Source organism: Crocuta crocuta, unplaced genomic scaffold, assembly GCF_008692635.1.
Source record: "Crocuta crocuta isolate KB4526 unplaced genomic scaffold, BGI_CrCroc_1.0 scaffold339, whole genome shotgun sequence".
NCBI classification, from domain to species: Eukaryota; Metazoa; Chordata; class Mammalia; order Carnivora; family Hyaenidae; genus Crocuta; species Crocuta crocuta.
The window spans coordinates 2422419-2437772 of NW_027530357.1; the positions used below are offsets into that span (position 1 = coordinate 2422419).

At 43.7% G+C, this 15354-nt stretch overlaps 1 protein-coding gene across 1 annotated transcript in view; it reads left to right on the forward strand.

The window, feature by feature from the left end:
* CIT (citron rho-interacting serine/threonine kinase) overlaps nucleotides 1–15354 on the forward strand; it is a 161507-nt gene that overhangs the window by 6953 nt on the left and 139200 nt on the right. The window contains exons 3-4 of the mRNA XM_077766016.1: nucleotides 6660–6835; nucleotides 9742–9843. Of these exons, the coding sequence (XP_077622142.1) occupies nucleotides 6660–6835; nucleotides 9742–9843 (278 nt within the window). The remainder of the gene's footprint in view (nucleotides 1–6659; nucleotides 6836–9741; nucleotides 9844–15354) is intronic.

Sequence of the window (15354 nt, forward strand, 5' to 3'; positions counted from 1 at the left end):
AATGGAGGAAGGGGCTAATGAAGGCAGACATGCCTAGGGCCTACGAAAGTCATAAATCAGCCACGGCCACACCCTGTTCGTGTTTTCCTCAAGGTGGGCGAGTGGGCTGCTGGTGTCCCAGATTTGTATTTTATTACTTTACATCAGTGTTTTTTGGCCAGTGGTGATTTTGCCCTCGCCCCACCCCACCCCTGACACTTGGCAATGTCTAGAGAGAATTTTGGTTGTCACGACTCGCAGGGAAGGGTGCTCTTGGCACCTAATGGGTGAAGCCAGAGATAATGCTGACCTTCTTTCAGTGACAGAATAGCCACCACAGCATAGTGTTATCTGGCCAAAAATTTCAGTAGTGCTGAGTTTGAGAAACCCTTCCTTACACGACTTTGCTCTGTAACCATGCACCTTGAACTGTAGTGGTCTAAAACAGCAATCGTTGTATTACCTCTTATGAATCTGTGGGCTGAGGGTGTTTCCACTCCAGGTGACACGGCTAAGATGGCAGGCGCCTGGGACTGTCGTGGTCTAGACTGTCCAAGATGGCTCGCGCGGCATTCGGCATGTCGCCTGGAGGGCTGGGCTCGGCTGGGACTCTGGGATGACCGGGCCTTTCCCTGTCTCTGTGAAGTCTCAGGGCCTCTTGCTCTCCAAGTGGCTTCCCTGGGTGGTCTCTCCATCAAGGGTTAGCCAACTATGGCCTGGGATTCCTGTATTGTAAAGACAGTTTTACTGGACCGTGTCGGCCGTGCCCATTTGTCCATGTACAGCCTTGTGGCTGCTTTCACATTATAGGGCCTTTGAGTAGTGGTGACTGAGACCATATGGCCTACGAAGCCTTAAATATTTACTCTCTGGTCCTTTAAGAAAAAGCTTGCTGACCTCTGATCGACATGGTCTCTCCAGCCGAGATGTCGACTTCTTACCTGGCAGCTCAGGGCTTCCAAAAGCACCACGGTGGAAGCTGCCGAGACTTAGGGCGTAGGTGTGAAAGGGACGTGGGATCTCTGGCTGCGTTTTCTTGTTTGAAGTGAGTCGTGGGGCTGCCCAGATTCCACGTGCCAGGGAGCTACACGAGGGTGTGAACTCTAGGAAGTGTGTGTATGCTTCCTTGGGCACCATCTTTGGAGACAGACTACCACGCCTTCTACAACGTTCATTTTCCACTGTTTATATCAATATGATCCCCAGGAAAGAGTCTAATTGGCTCTGGTCTGGGTCATCTGCCTACCCCTTGACTGGTGGCTGGGCCAGGATGCCTGGTGTTATGGGCCTCATCTGGGTGCCTGGGGGTTCAGGGCATTGAGGTTACCAGGGTCTCATGGAATGGGGCAGGTGCAAGTACCCAAAGGAGCTTGGAGTTTTGAGTAGATAGAATCAGTGTACGTCCACTTGTCTTTTCTTTAAACATTTTTTTTAAATTGTTTTTTATTTATTTCTGAGAGAGAGACAGCATGAGTAGGGGAGGGTCAGAAAGAGAGGGAGACACAGAATCTGAAACAGGCTCCAGGCTCTGAGCTGTTAGCACAGAGCCTGATGCAGGGCTCGAGCCCACGAACTGTAGATCATGACCTGAGCCAAAGTCGGATGCTTAACTGACTGAGCCATCCAGGTGCCCCTCCACTTGTCTTTTTTGATTCCTTATCTGCAAAATGGGGAAAATGCATTATCTAATAAGGCTGTTTGAGTATTGAATGAGTTAGTACACAGACTAGGCTTTTGTTGCCTGGCACAGAGGAGATAATAAATGTCACCCAGTAATGTTAGTCACCATCCTCCATGTATATTAAATATATTGTGTGTCTTCAACTTTGAAATGTACTTGGGTACTATTCATTAATCCATATTTGTTTGAATAAACTCCCACCTTATTTTCTTGAATATTTAAATTCTCAAATAGGGAGTGGGAGGGGAAGGGAAATAATGAGACAGACTAATTTATCAAGCCATCTACTGGCTCCTTCATTAGTCTCGAGTCTGCCCTCTGGTTACTTTAAAGTAGTGGATTTTTGCGGCGCCTGGGTGGCTTAGTTGGTTAAGCATCCGACTTTTGCTTAGGTCATGATCTCGCGGTTCGTGGGTTCGAGCCCCGCATTGGGCTCTGTGCTGACTGCCAGCTCGGAGCCTGGAGCCCGTTTCAGAGTCTGTGTCTCCCTCTCTCTCTGACCCTCCCCTGCTCACGCTGTCTCTCTCTCTCTCTCTCTCCTAGAAATAAATAAAAATATTAAAAAAAAATAAAAAAAATAAAGTAGTGGATCTTCTAGACTCATTCAGTAGTCAGGGGGCTTAGACTTAGTGAAATGTAGACTTTTCTCCTAGAATTCTCTTGCAAGGAACTGTTTTACATTTTTGAAGAGGCTTCCTGGAGAGTATGGCTGAGAGGCTGTGATTGAAAAAGGGTGATCACATTAGTATGGCTGAGTGGTTTTTTTTTTTTTTCCCTCCCTTCTTTCTAAGTTTTTGTTTTGGAATATAAGTGTTTTTACATGGGTAGAAGGGCCCAACAGTTGCTACTGCATACATTTCTTGAATCTTGTAGAGATGGAGGTTTTCTTTGGGGACCATTGGAGGGAACGAGATGGGAGGTATGGGCCTGAAGCAGCGCCCCTAGCTGGAGCCAGAGTAGGACAGGGAACTCACATCTGAGAAGCCAGGGAAGAGATTTTTGTGTCTTAATTACTGTTCTCTTTCCAGTGCCTAAAACAGTGTCTGACACATGGTAGATGTGCAGTAAATACTGGTTGAATGATTATATTGCCGAGTGAACAAAGTTAAGGGGCAAAACTGTTAAGTATTATATTATAGAATTTGTATAAAAAATAAGCTGATATTAAAACACAAATAGGGGGCACCTGGGTGGCTCCATTGGTTGGGCGTCTCACTTTGGCTCAGGTCATGATCTCTTGGTTCGTGGGTTTGAGCCCCGTGTCAGGCTCCGTGCTGACAATGTGGGGCCTGCTTGAGATTCTCTCTCTCCCTGCCCCATCCCCACTGTATGTGCGTGCATGTGTGTGTGTATGTGTGTGTAAAAATAAACAAAACATGAATAAGAAAGTGTTGATAATTGTTGACATTGGACTGTTCTTGGTGGTTTGACAGTAGCTTTAATCCTATCCTCTTTCAGCTATATTTACTGTAGGCCCAGAAGCTTCTGGATGTTAACAACTATAGTATGTATGGGTGAATTATAACTATAAAAAATTTTTTTTCTAATTCTAAACATAATACAAAGTTAAATGTATAAAAGGTCCAAATGATAAAAATAAATAAATAAATAAATAAACATGGGGCACCTGGATGGCTTAGTTGGTTAGAGCATCTGTCTCTTGATTTTGGCTCAGTTCACCATCCACAGTGGTGGGACTGAGCCTTGTGCTGAGCTTGGATTCTTGCTCTCTCTCCCTCCCTCTCTTCCCCTCCTTCCCTCTCACTCCCTCTCTCTCCCTCCTTCTGCCCCTCTTCCCTGTTCTCTCTCTACCTCTCCCCCTCTCTCTCTCTCTCAAAAAATTAAAAATAAAAATAAATGAAAGGCCAGAATGAGAGAATATCCCTCAAAATCTTATTTAAGATAACTACTGTTAACAATTTGGTGGCTGATATTGTAAATTTTTTGTCCTTATAAAACATTTACTATGGACATTTTCAAGAGTTTCTCAAGGTAAAAATAATAGTGAACTCATGCATACCGGTCAACAAGCAATTATCCCTTTGCTTGTATGTTCTAACGTTACTTTTGTTTAATTTTACACAAAATGAATCATAGGTATGTAATATTTTGCTACTAGCTTTGCTCACTTAGCATTATATTTACTCAACAAATATTTACGGAGCACTTGCCGTGTGCCAGGTTCTGTTTTAGGTACTGTGTTCACAGTAGTGATCAACACTGACAAAAATCCCTGCGCTTAAAGAATATGTAATATATTCTAGCAGAGATTGAGCTGCCTCAGTAGCTAATATGGTTTTCTGTGGGTGGGACTTTTAGGTCAATTCCACTTCCCTGTTGATGGACCTGTAGGTCCTTGCTGATTTATTTTTCTGTTACTAGCAGTGCATCTTCCTGTCTGTCTGTTTCGAGCACATCTGCTAATGTTTCTGTGATGGACAGATTCCTAGAAATTGAAATGTTGAATGACTGAGTTTCAGAAAAGGAAGCAATATGCTCCGCTGTAATGGCTTTTGCCCCCGGGTCCAAATGTTTGTCTGACAAGGTCGCGCTTTGACTGCCTTTCCATTACCGTGCTTTGGGTCTTCATTTCCACCTCAATATTCAGTACTTAAATGCTGTAACGAACAGTGCACAGGGGCTGAAGTGTGATGTGGTTTCGGAATCACAGAAGCTGCTGGTGTGGAGGGAAATTGTGAATTTGTTTTTTTTTTTTTTTAAATAGTCATAGACTTGAGTTTCGAATCTCAGCTGTTCCCCTTACTAACCCAAAAGCCTTTGGGAAAAGACCTAGAGATGTGGTAAGGTTTCTCAGAATTCTGAGTATCCTTGTGCTTCTGCCTGTAGGGGTTTATTTGCTTGTGTGATTGAGATGCCTGGTGGTTACCATCGTTGGCTCGAGAGTGGAGTTGGACAAATGCTCTAAGCGACTTAGGGACCCAAGGCCTAGCAGAGACTCGCGAGTGGTTGGCTTCGTGTGCAAGCAATAATAAAATCAGGTTCAACCCAGGCAGTTGCAAGCCAGCGTATTTGGGGAGCTGTAAGTCAAAACTCAAATACTTGATCTGAAAGAAACCTGGAAAAGGGCAGGGAAGAGAGACGGGACTTGGCATGGGGATGGCAGGGCGAAAAGAAAATCTTGTGCAGCCTTCAGTTTTGCTCCTGCATGGAATTCTCCACTGAGGTGCTCTAGATTTATTTTCCACAGTGGTCATGATGAATTTATTCGGATGTGCCGACCACGCTTGCCCAATTCCCCCAGGGACCAAAGGGAGGTGCTTTCAGGATGACTGGCTAAAGAGAGAGGTAGAGTTCAAGGGTGGGAAGGCACTCAGTGCAGTGGGGTTCATCATGTCTGCCTTTGATCTGACTAAATCCAATCCCCCCCCATGCAACAAAGAAAGGGAGTGGCTGCCAATTAAGATTGCATTGGCTAATTTATCAATATGCTGCTCCATGACTGTAGGTAATGAAAAGCTTTTCCCCTTGTTGGACTCATTTCCTCTTATTGTGTGACTAACTGGCCAAGCTGAGTGTAACTCTAGAATGTAGCTCCCAACTTTATTTGGTGCCCAGCTCTGGAAATGGTGACCTGCTCTACTGATCAGAGGACTTCAGTGCCCGCCTGGGATAGCAAGAATCTCTTGGTCTTCTGGGGCGCCTGGGTGGCTCAGTCAGTTAAGCGTCCAGCTTCGGCTCNAAATTAAAAAAAAAAAAAGAGTCTCTTGGTCGTCATCATGGCACCTTTCTGAGGGCTTCTCCAGAATAATTTTGATTCTGTGTTCCTCTTGTCTTCCTTTGGAGCGTAACCCCTGTATTTGAGGCAGTTTCTCTATTATGTGCAAGATTGAATTTTTTAGTCAGCTACAGCTGTTCCGCTTCATTCTTTCAGATCCTTAGAGAGTCATTGCATATCCAATGATGTCCCAGCTTAGTGTCCTTAGAGTGTCAGTATACTGTAGATTCCAAATCGCCGTCCGTTTAATCCATACTTCATACATTGAGGCTCTCCACCTGTTCTGGGCTGAGTGTTTGTGTCCCCCTGTGATTCGTACAATGAAGTCATGAAGGTGGGGCCTCTGTGATCGAACTGTTGTCTTTAGAAGAAGAAGAGACCAGGGTTCCGTCTCTCTCCGTCTTGTGGGGATATAGTGAGAAGATGGCTGTCTGTAAGCCAGGAAGTGGGTTCCCACTAGGAACTCAGTCTGCCAGCACCTTGATCTTGGACTTCCCAGCTTCCAGAACCTTAAGCAATAAAATACCTGTTGCAATAAGAAATAAATACCACCTCATCTATGGTATTTTGTTGCAGCAGCCTGGGCAGACTAAGATACTGACTGAGAGACTGCACTTGAAAAAGGATTTGGACTGTGGGCTAAGACAAAGATAGTTGCAAACCCTTCCAGGTGGGTGACCTGTCAACACTGCGGAGCAAATGTCAGGGCCCCATTTTCTTTCTGTGTTCTTTTTGGTAGCGCTGCTGTATGTTAAGGGAAAGGTATTACTGAGACAATCCAAGGGAGATGGCTTAGTGGAATAACACTGCAGAACACACTTAGAATGGGATAATCGGGAAGTCAGCCCCAAAGCTGATGGAGACAGAAATCATGTTGCTTACGTCACCTTGTGAACGAGTCCAAATGCTGATGAGCGAGTTTGACCAAACGCTGCCCCGCGGCCTTCGGAGAGGAGGAAGACGAGCCTGACTTGTGTCCTCCTCCTATTTTTCTGACTCTACAGGATTCAAATCATAGCTACCATGGAAACTGCTTTGGAATTTCTGGAGCCCTTAATTTTAACTTTAACATATAAAAACACTTTTGTGCTGATTTTATAATTATTCATGACGGATGAGAAAGTGACTAAAATGTCTTTTGACAGCGAGGGAACACACAGGAACACTGTTTTCCTTTCCTTTTTTTTTTTTTTTGTTTCACTAAGATGCATGTATTGGAAAGTGCTTCACTCACCTGGAAGGAACTCTTAACATCTCTTGCAGATTCCGACACCATAGCTGAGTTGCAGGAGCTCCAGCCTTCCGCAAAGGACTTTGAAGTCCGAAGTCTCGTGGGTTGTGGTCACTTTGCTGAAGTGCAGGTAGTAAGAGAGCGAGCCACCGGCGACGTCTATGCCATGAAGGTCATGAAGAAGGCGACCTTGTTGGCTCAAGAGCAGGTAGGAGCATTTTCACGCCACGCCCTTTCCCCTTTCTGTGCCAGAGTGTTCACTGCAGAGGCGATCATCTGCCAAATTGACATCTGGGATTGAGCAAGTTTTCCTCGGCAACTCTCTGGTTAATTACAGTTGCAGAAAGAGCTCTCACGTTCTCAGCTTTTCTTGAACTGATACTGACTCATTTTGAGGGCTCGCAAGCTCTCCGTGATTGCTTTATCATCTTTCTGTAGTTGTATTTTATTCAGAATCCATGTGGCCTTTTCACCAACGAATTTAAGACGACCTTTCATGACCATCAGCTGGGGATTTCGAGATCTGCATATTGTGGAGTTAGTCAGGCAGCATTTGGTTGTATGCACATTCTTTATGCTTGTGGGCATATGTATTTGATTTTAAAACAGGTCTTTGAAGAAATTAAATAGTTCTGTGGCGAGGGTGTTGCTTGTTTGAGAGCGGGTAAGAATTTCTCTTTCTTTCATGGTCGTGGTATTTTTCTTTCTTTGAAACAAGGCTTCTGCTCCAGACCTATCGATTCATTTGCCGAGTTTCTAGAGAGACGGCTATCCGCCTTGGCGTTCTGAGCAATTTATTAGTTACAGATGTCCAAGTGCAAATCGTGTGTCCGATAATGTACCCTGCTCTGTGGGAAGCCTGTGAAAGGAATTGAAGCTCCATGGCTGTTAGTTGCAGGGTTTTAAAAACAACTTTGGAAAGTAGAGAAAAAATGCAAATATATAAAGCAGGCGCTTAGCAGCTAAAGCATCACAGAAGGGAGAGCAGTTAGCAAATTCACCAACTGGGGAGTGAAGAGAGATGTGAGTGAGCCAGGGATGATTAGGGGAGGTTCACACTGTTGAGCGCGAATGCAGGTTCTGGGCGGAGAGAAGTGATGAGAGTGTGGCAGGTGGAAGTGTGCGTGTAACATTCTGGAGGTTTGAGTACTAGAATGCTGTACAGATGTGTGTGTGTGTGTTTCCTTCTTCATGGTTTAGAACAGATGCGACTAGGAAATGGGGAGAAATGAGACATTTGGGTGGGGAGAGGGTAATTGGTGGAAAATCTGATGAACCTTTTTTATTGTGGCAAAGTATACATAACAAAATTTACTGTTTAAGATTTTTTTAATGTTTATTTTTGATTGAAAGAGAGTGTGTGTGTGCATGCACGCAAGTGGGGGAGGGGCAGAGAGAGAGGGAGGCACAGAATCCAAAGCTGGCTCCAGGCTCTGAGGTGTCAGCTCAGAGCCTTACGTGGGGCTCGAACTCACGAATTGTGAGATCATGACCGAAGCCGAAGTTGGGCACTTAACCGACTTAGCCACCCAGGCGCCCCTAAAATTTACTGTTGTATTCCTTTTTAGGGTACAATTCACTGGCCTTAAGTGCATTTACCAATGTTGCGCAACCTATTTCTAAAACTTTCCCATCCTCCCAAACAGAAACTCCATCCCTGTTAAATGGTAACAACTCCTCATTCCCCCAGGATTTGTTTGGAATGGCAGTTGACCTTGTGAGGCCGTTGGGGATCATTTATACTTTTGGAAGGAGGAGGTTGGGATCAGAGTCTGAGGGCAGGGGAGGGTCAGAGAGAGAGGGAGTGACAGACTCTGAAACAGGCTCCAGGCTCTGAGCTGGCAGTCAGCACAGAGCCTGACACGGGGCTCGAACCCACGAACCGCGAGATCATGACCTAAGCGAAAGTCGGACGCTCAACTGACTAAGCCACCCAGGCGCCCCTCAGATTATTAATTTATAGCTGGACTTGTATTTCCTGTTTAAGTCAATGAATTACAAGCCATTCCTGTCATTATGCATTTTTATACTCAAATTGTCCTCTAAGTTGGGCCATGCGAATCTCTTCAGGTTGATTTCTGTGTCTTTTGATACAGCCCCAACTTTGAATTTCTGTCTTACTTTCTGGTACAGGATGTTCAGGCTCTTGTACTTTTACCTTGCCTGCCCCACCCTTGTAATTACACCTTTCTCAAAGGATGCCTTTTCCTTTTAGTGTAAAACAGTATTTAGAAACCAAGATCTGGGCACTAGGTGTCCTTATTGCTGTTGGGGTATCTCTGCTTCCGAATCCCTTTCAGTGAGCAGAGCTAGAGAATACACACTCAAGTATTTAATACAGCTACTTGTGCATGCACACACACACAGTACACACAATTTATTTCTCTGTCTATATTCTCCATCTCTGCATATTGAAAAACCATGTGTTCATACCAATACATCCAGGTCCAGTCCAATTTCCCCAAGTGAATTCTGGTGTTTACCCTTTCTGTATTTGCAGCTCCCTTCTCTGATATCACCCATAATATTTTAGCTTATTTTATGCATATGTGTGCATCCAATCTATTGTCTTTGCTGCCACCATTCGCATCGCTGGGCTTGGATGCCCTGTTCCAGGCTATCGTTGCATGTGGATGCCTTCTTCACCCTATCTGGGCCCTTGATACCTGATATTGGACTGCCCCTCAACCCCCACAGTTGGCCGCCCTCCTCACCCTGCTTGGGCCTGGCACCGTGTTCTGGGCCACTCTGTCCCAATCTCCCTACCACTTGTGGATGCTTACCTTGTTCTGTTCCACCTAATGGCTTTAGGACTGAGTTATTCAGGGAGAGGAGGTGAAGAAGAAGAAAAAGAGGAAGATATTTATATTTAAAAGAAGTGAATTGACTTTAAGGACAAGTAAATAATTGGATAGATAATACACAGACCTGGCAAAAATCGTGAGCAAAGTAGGCGAAGGAATGACATTTGTGGAGTGCTGGGCTAAGGAACGGTTTTTCTTTTTTTAAAACTAGAGGCATGAGTTTAGGTTTAAAGAGAGAGGATGGGACGTTCACCCCTCCCCCAACACTTAGTTCTTTATGGTTGTCTAAAGGGTTTCTTTCTCCCCCTAGGTTTCATTTTTTGAGGAAGAACGGAACATATTATCTCGGAGCACAAGCCCTTGGATTCCCCAGTTACAGTACGCCTTTCAGGACAAAAATAACCTTTATCTGGTGAGTCTTTTCATCCATCTCTCTGGAATTAGTCCAGTGCTGATACTCAGATATCATAGATGTAGAATTGGATATAGTTTTTGCCCATATGGTCCGTTGAGTTGCCGTCCTGACTTTAAGGTGTCTTCCTTTTCTCTTGTCCTAAAGATGAAGGGCTCTTCCATTTAGAAACAGCCCCATTTATTGTTGAGTATTGTAGCTGTGGCTTAAAGGGCAATAACGAGAAATGATTTATTTGGAAACAGTCTGATACTACCTTTAATAGACTCTTTAATTTTTTTTGAAATGTAATTGACATACAACATTACCTTAGCTTCAGGTGTACAGTGTAATGATTCAGTATTTGTATATATTGTGAAATGATCACCACTAAATCTAGTGAACATCATTAAAATGTTTTAATTTTTAAAAATTGAGATAATGCACAGTTACTTTAAGGAGATGCAAACACTGCAGAACAATATGAAATAGGGAAAGTTCTCTACCTTTCCTTCTTATCCCTCTCCCTAGGGAAACCTATTGTTGGTTAGGTATGTTCTTCCTGACCCTCATGGAAAAAATATTTCCATGTCTATATTTATAACATGTGTATATAGTTTGTTTTATGAAACTTGTATATTACTCTCTACTCTGTTCTTCAGCTTGCTTTTTGCCTTTCAGCAATTTACCCCAGACATTTTTCCATGTCAGTACATACAGATCATTTGAACGATGCCATAGTATTTCTGATGTACATGTAGCATGACTTACGCAATGCTAAAATTAATTCTGGGGCCTTGTTTAGCTTCTTGGGGGCTTAGATTCCTAAAGTAAAAAAATGTATCCCAGAAATAATTTTTGTTCCTGATTAAGCCCTTCAAACAAGACTATCATATTATTACCCTGAATGGAGAGAAACTTTTATAGAGGCTTCTGTGAGAGGAAAGTGTGAGAGAGGGATGGACTCCAATTTATCTTGAGCTTCCACTGGGCTTTGGGGGATTTTATTGCCTTTATTTCTGACCTGTAATAAGCACTGTATTTGCATTGGGTTCGTATTAGTTGAGAACCCAGTGCTGGTAGAGAAGTCCCACCCCACCCCTCAGCCCCACCTAGCCTTCTGAGAGAGAATGTTTACATACAAATGCATTGGGAGATTGGCCTTGGACTAACCACATGGTAGAGATGAGGACAAATTCTAACCGTTCTATATAACACTGATGACAATTGGTGGTTGACACTGCTTGCATTTGGGTGGCCAATGAGGATGACCAGAGGGGCTCTGGGAGTGATACCAGCTCGTAGTTTCCTTTGTGTTGACTAGTAGTTTCATTTCTATTTTTTTTTTTTTCATGGCTCAACCCTTTTCAAAGTGCATCTTCAGGAAGGTAATAGTTGGTCATTTGAAAAATTTTAATCTCTTTGGTGTCACCATTTTTATCCCTACCAATTGGCTTTGTCCCAGTGGTTGGCCTTTCCTTTCTTTTTCCAGTTGTGGAATCAACCTCCTCTTGGGCACAGCCTAACTAGAATACCTTATGGTTAGGGAATATCAGTAGCTCCTCTGCTAAGAGACCTCCCAGTGGCAGGGGCTTCCTTTTTTGGGCCTTTTGTGTGTGGGGCTCCTATCTGGATTTTGTCTCTGACATTAGCGTTCTTAGCCTAATGACCGTCTTCCCAGGTTTTCTAGCCGCCATCTTACAAGATGGGAATGATCTCAAAACAGCTGTTTCCTAGAGTTCTAATTGCCTCAGCACATTGATACCTGGCTGCAACGACATTTTTACACCCTTCTTTAGTAGCTCAATTGGGTATTGCTGATGGGATCTTGTAATTATTTCCCTGTCTGCATTCTTTTCTCAAGTATGTTGGTAATTTGGAGTAAAATGCTTGCTAAGGGTACGGTTTTCTTCTAAATGTCCAAACTCAGCATAGGAACTAAGATATGATTATAGATCCCCCATCCCTTATCTGCAATTCTGAAATGCCCAGAGCTCTGAATAACCTCAAGTTCTTTTGTTACTTATTTGGCAGCAAAACCTGACTTGAACTCTCTAGTAAAACCTGACCTGAATCTCTTCTTCATTCCCTTTAGTGTGACTGTTTCTAATTTGGCCAAGAAATTGTGATTTTGATTGCATTTGATGACAGGGTGATATCCCAAGCCCTACCCTAGGGTGTTACGTAATATAAAGTATACACACCATTTTACTTTTCTAAAATCTGAACATTTCTGTGTCTGGAAATACATTCTGCCATGAGATAAGGGGACCATAGATCTCTCCTGGTATCATGAAGTACCAAAATTCCATTGTGCCCATTGACCACTTATAGATCACCAAACCTTTGAAGTTTATATGTAAATAAATTATCGTAAGCTCCCCCGCAGTTGAATGTTCACTTGTAATGCAAATGCAGTTTAATTGAAGATACATTTAAAAATCAGTGAATAAAACAAGTAGGAATCAGTGACCTATATATTGCATTCCTGCTTCTACTGGGTGAGCTCCGGCTGCCATCTTTTTTTGCCTGCATTACTGTAGTAACGTCCTAAGTGTTCTCCCTGCCATCTGTCTTGCCCTTCCCCCGGGTCTTCTCCACACTGCAGCCAAGTCATCCCACTGTTAAAACCCTTTAAGACTCCCTGCTGCCCTCTGGATAAAGTCCAGGCTCTTCCATGTGGTTTCCAAGGCCTTTTTCACATATACCTCTAGGCTTGTTGCTTATCATTTCTTTCTTTTTACTTTACATTCATCCTGACCTTCCTTTGGTTCTTTGATCTGGCCTCTGACCTTTCTCCACGCTGTTTTCTCTGTCCCTGTTTCCCAGGTTAACTCCTATTTTTCCTTCTGGGTTTGGGCCAGATCTCACGTCTTCCAGAAACTCCTCCTGGCCCCTTTTCTTCTGGGAGAGTTGCCCTTCTGGCTGCATACTCCTAACACCCTCCTCTTCATGAGTGGGTGTCGGGATCCCCCACCTCCCTCCACTAAGGGAGGGATTATGTTTCCCTTGTTTCCAGTAGCGTTTCCCCAAGTAAATGCTTAAGATGCGTTTATTGGATGAATGTCTGCTTAATTTCATAGAAATTGATTTACATTCAGATTTACTTACTGTGTTATGGAAATCACACATTAGGAGTATGAGTTTTATTCTCTAAAGTATATAATTCAAGTTAGATCCAGTGGGATTTTCAAAATTTGGAGTGCAGTGCAGGGAAATTGAACTTGGATCCTTTTGAAATTTGATGGTTAAAAATTTGTCATTACATACCAATGAATGTGGCTTGCCATTTTCTGGTGTATAGAAAATTGCAATGAAGTCCATTGTATTGTTAATGTCTGGTTCTATATAACAAGGCTAGTTCTGTGTTCTGGCAGGCAGCCCATGGAAACAGTGCTTTGTTGATCTGGTTCATGATGAAATCTGTTCAATTCTGTATAACAGATGCTTTCACCAGTGTCCTTCCAGGAAGGAGCGGATCTTTACAAAGACACCATTGTTTTGCAACTCACCACTTGTAGTATTGTTGCATCTAAATGCTTTGTGAGATTCTTAATGCTGGCTTTGTATTGATGTTTTTCATGCTGTGGGTCTTCAGGCTGCCGTTGCTCTGATACTACAGCTGATCCATGAATCTTCTTTCCTTATAGTGGCCTCACATTGACTTCCCTCTGTTCATTCCAATTTTTTCTCCCCCAGTTGCACGTACGATGTATTAGTTAAGGTACAGGTTAAGCTACTGTAACAAAAAGATACCAAAATAAGTCTGAACTGATGGAGCAGCTCTGTTGTATGGGATAATCCAGGGACCCAGGTTCCTTCCATCTTGTGGATCCTCATCCCTTAGGATGTTGTCTTCCCTGACGTGGTTGAAGTTGGGTATTTCATATTCTTATTTCACCTGGATGGTAGGAGAAAGCAGCAGAGGCAGAACAAGAAAATACCTTTTACTTAGATATGGAAGTGGGGCACATCATTTCCTCTCCTGTTTTATTGACTAGAACTTGATCACATGACCTTACATCTATACTGTCTAGTGGCATGGCCAATCTCCAACTACAGGAAGAATGGATTTAGGGGAACAGTTATAGTCTGCCAGAGAGGTTAAAACACCTCCTTTTGCAGGCAATAAAAGATAGACTGGGGTTTTGAACCTGGGCCCCCTAGATCCACCTCCCATACTTTTTTACCCATTATGTTGCACTGTCACATTCCAAAGCACTTCTATTCTGACCCTGGTTCTGAGGTCATGCTTGGGATTAGTTCTTTACATTTCTTGTCTTGCTTTCCTGAAGGCCATGCAATTGCACAGGTGGTATTTCCTTCCTATGTAGGGACAGTTTGGAGATTGGCTGTTTCTAGACAGGGACCCCTGTGGCCTATGGGTGTTGGGCTCCCAGCCTCTGCCGTCACTGGGAGTCTGGAGAGAGTTAACAAATACAACTTCATTGTTTATTTTAGTGAAATGTGGCAGCTTATGATAGTTTTGACAGTGAGACATGTGCTGTTTTGATCTCTTGGAAAAGATTATCCAGTTTTCAGGCATGTCTCAAAACTCACCAGCATGTTCTCATGTTGCTGTTTCGGAAGTGAGGGCTTTGGAAGCTGGCTACCCATCGGAAGGAAGCTGTTACTTAGAATATAGGTTCTTGTTTTATTTGTTCTTCCTTAGTAGGTCTCTCTGGAGTCTTGGCCTTTTTGGCTTCAATGTTCTCATTGGTGAAATGAGATATTAATACCTCTTATTGGCCCCAATTCAGTTGCTGAATGTGTTACTGCCTTGAAGGCGTTCTTTGTGCCTTCAAAACAGTTTTGTGTCCTGGTCTTTTGAGGTGTATTTCACATGAATGCATTTAGAGTTTTAGGAGTCACAGGTTTGTTCCGTTGTCCCAGTTTGCCTGGGACACCAGTTTCTGGCTTAGGAGATCAAAGATGGGGCCCAAGAATTTGCAACTAGGTCCCAGGTGATGCTACTGCTGCTGGTCTGGGGACCCCACTTTGAGAACCATGGTCCTATGGCTATCGCTACAGTTAATTTCTGGCTACTGCTTCCTCCTTTTGCCCCCTCAAAAATGGTGAAGGTCCCGAGATACTGTTCTCGCTCTTTGCTCTTTGAGCTTGCGACGTGGTACCTACTCCCCAGCTCTTAACTAGCCCTAGGGCTCTTCACCAATGTAGGGCACTTCATTAATTCATGTCCTTAGCTTCCTTGTTTGAGGGTACAACCTGTTTCTTGCCAACACTCTGGATGAATCAGTGCTCCATGAGGATTTTTCTGAATAGATGGATGAATCAGGCTGGGATTCCTATTTTTCTGAAATGAAAGGTCTTCTCTCCTTTTCTCTTGGTGACCTTGCCCTTCGTGAAGAATAATCTAAGGTCCCTGCCAGGGGCCACCCTGCTTAGAGAAACCCTTCCTTCCTCCCAGATGCCAAAGGGGACCAGGGACAGTGCGCAGGGCCGATTACCATGCCAGCGCCATCGTTACATTTCCATGGCACTTGCAGGCAGCCTGATTGTGGTGCAAGCATT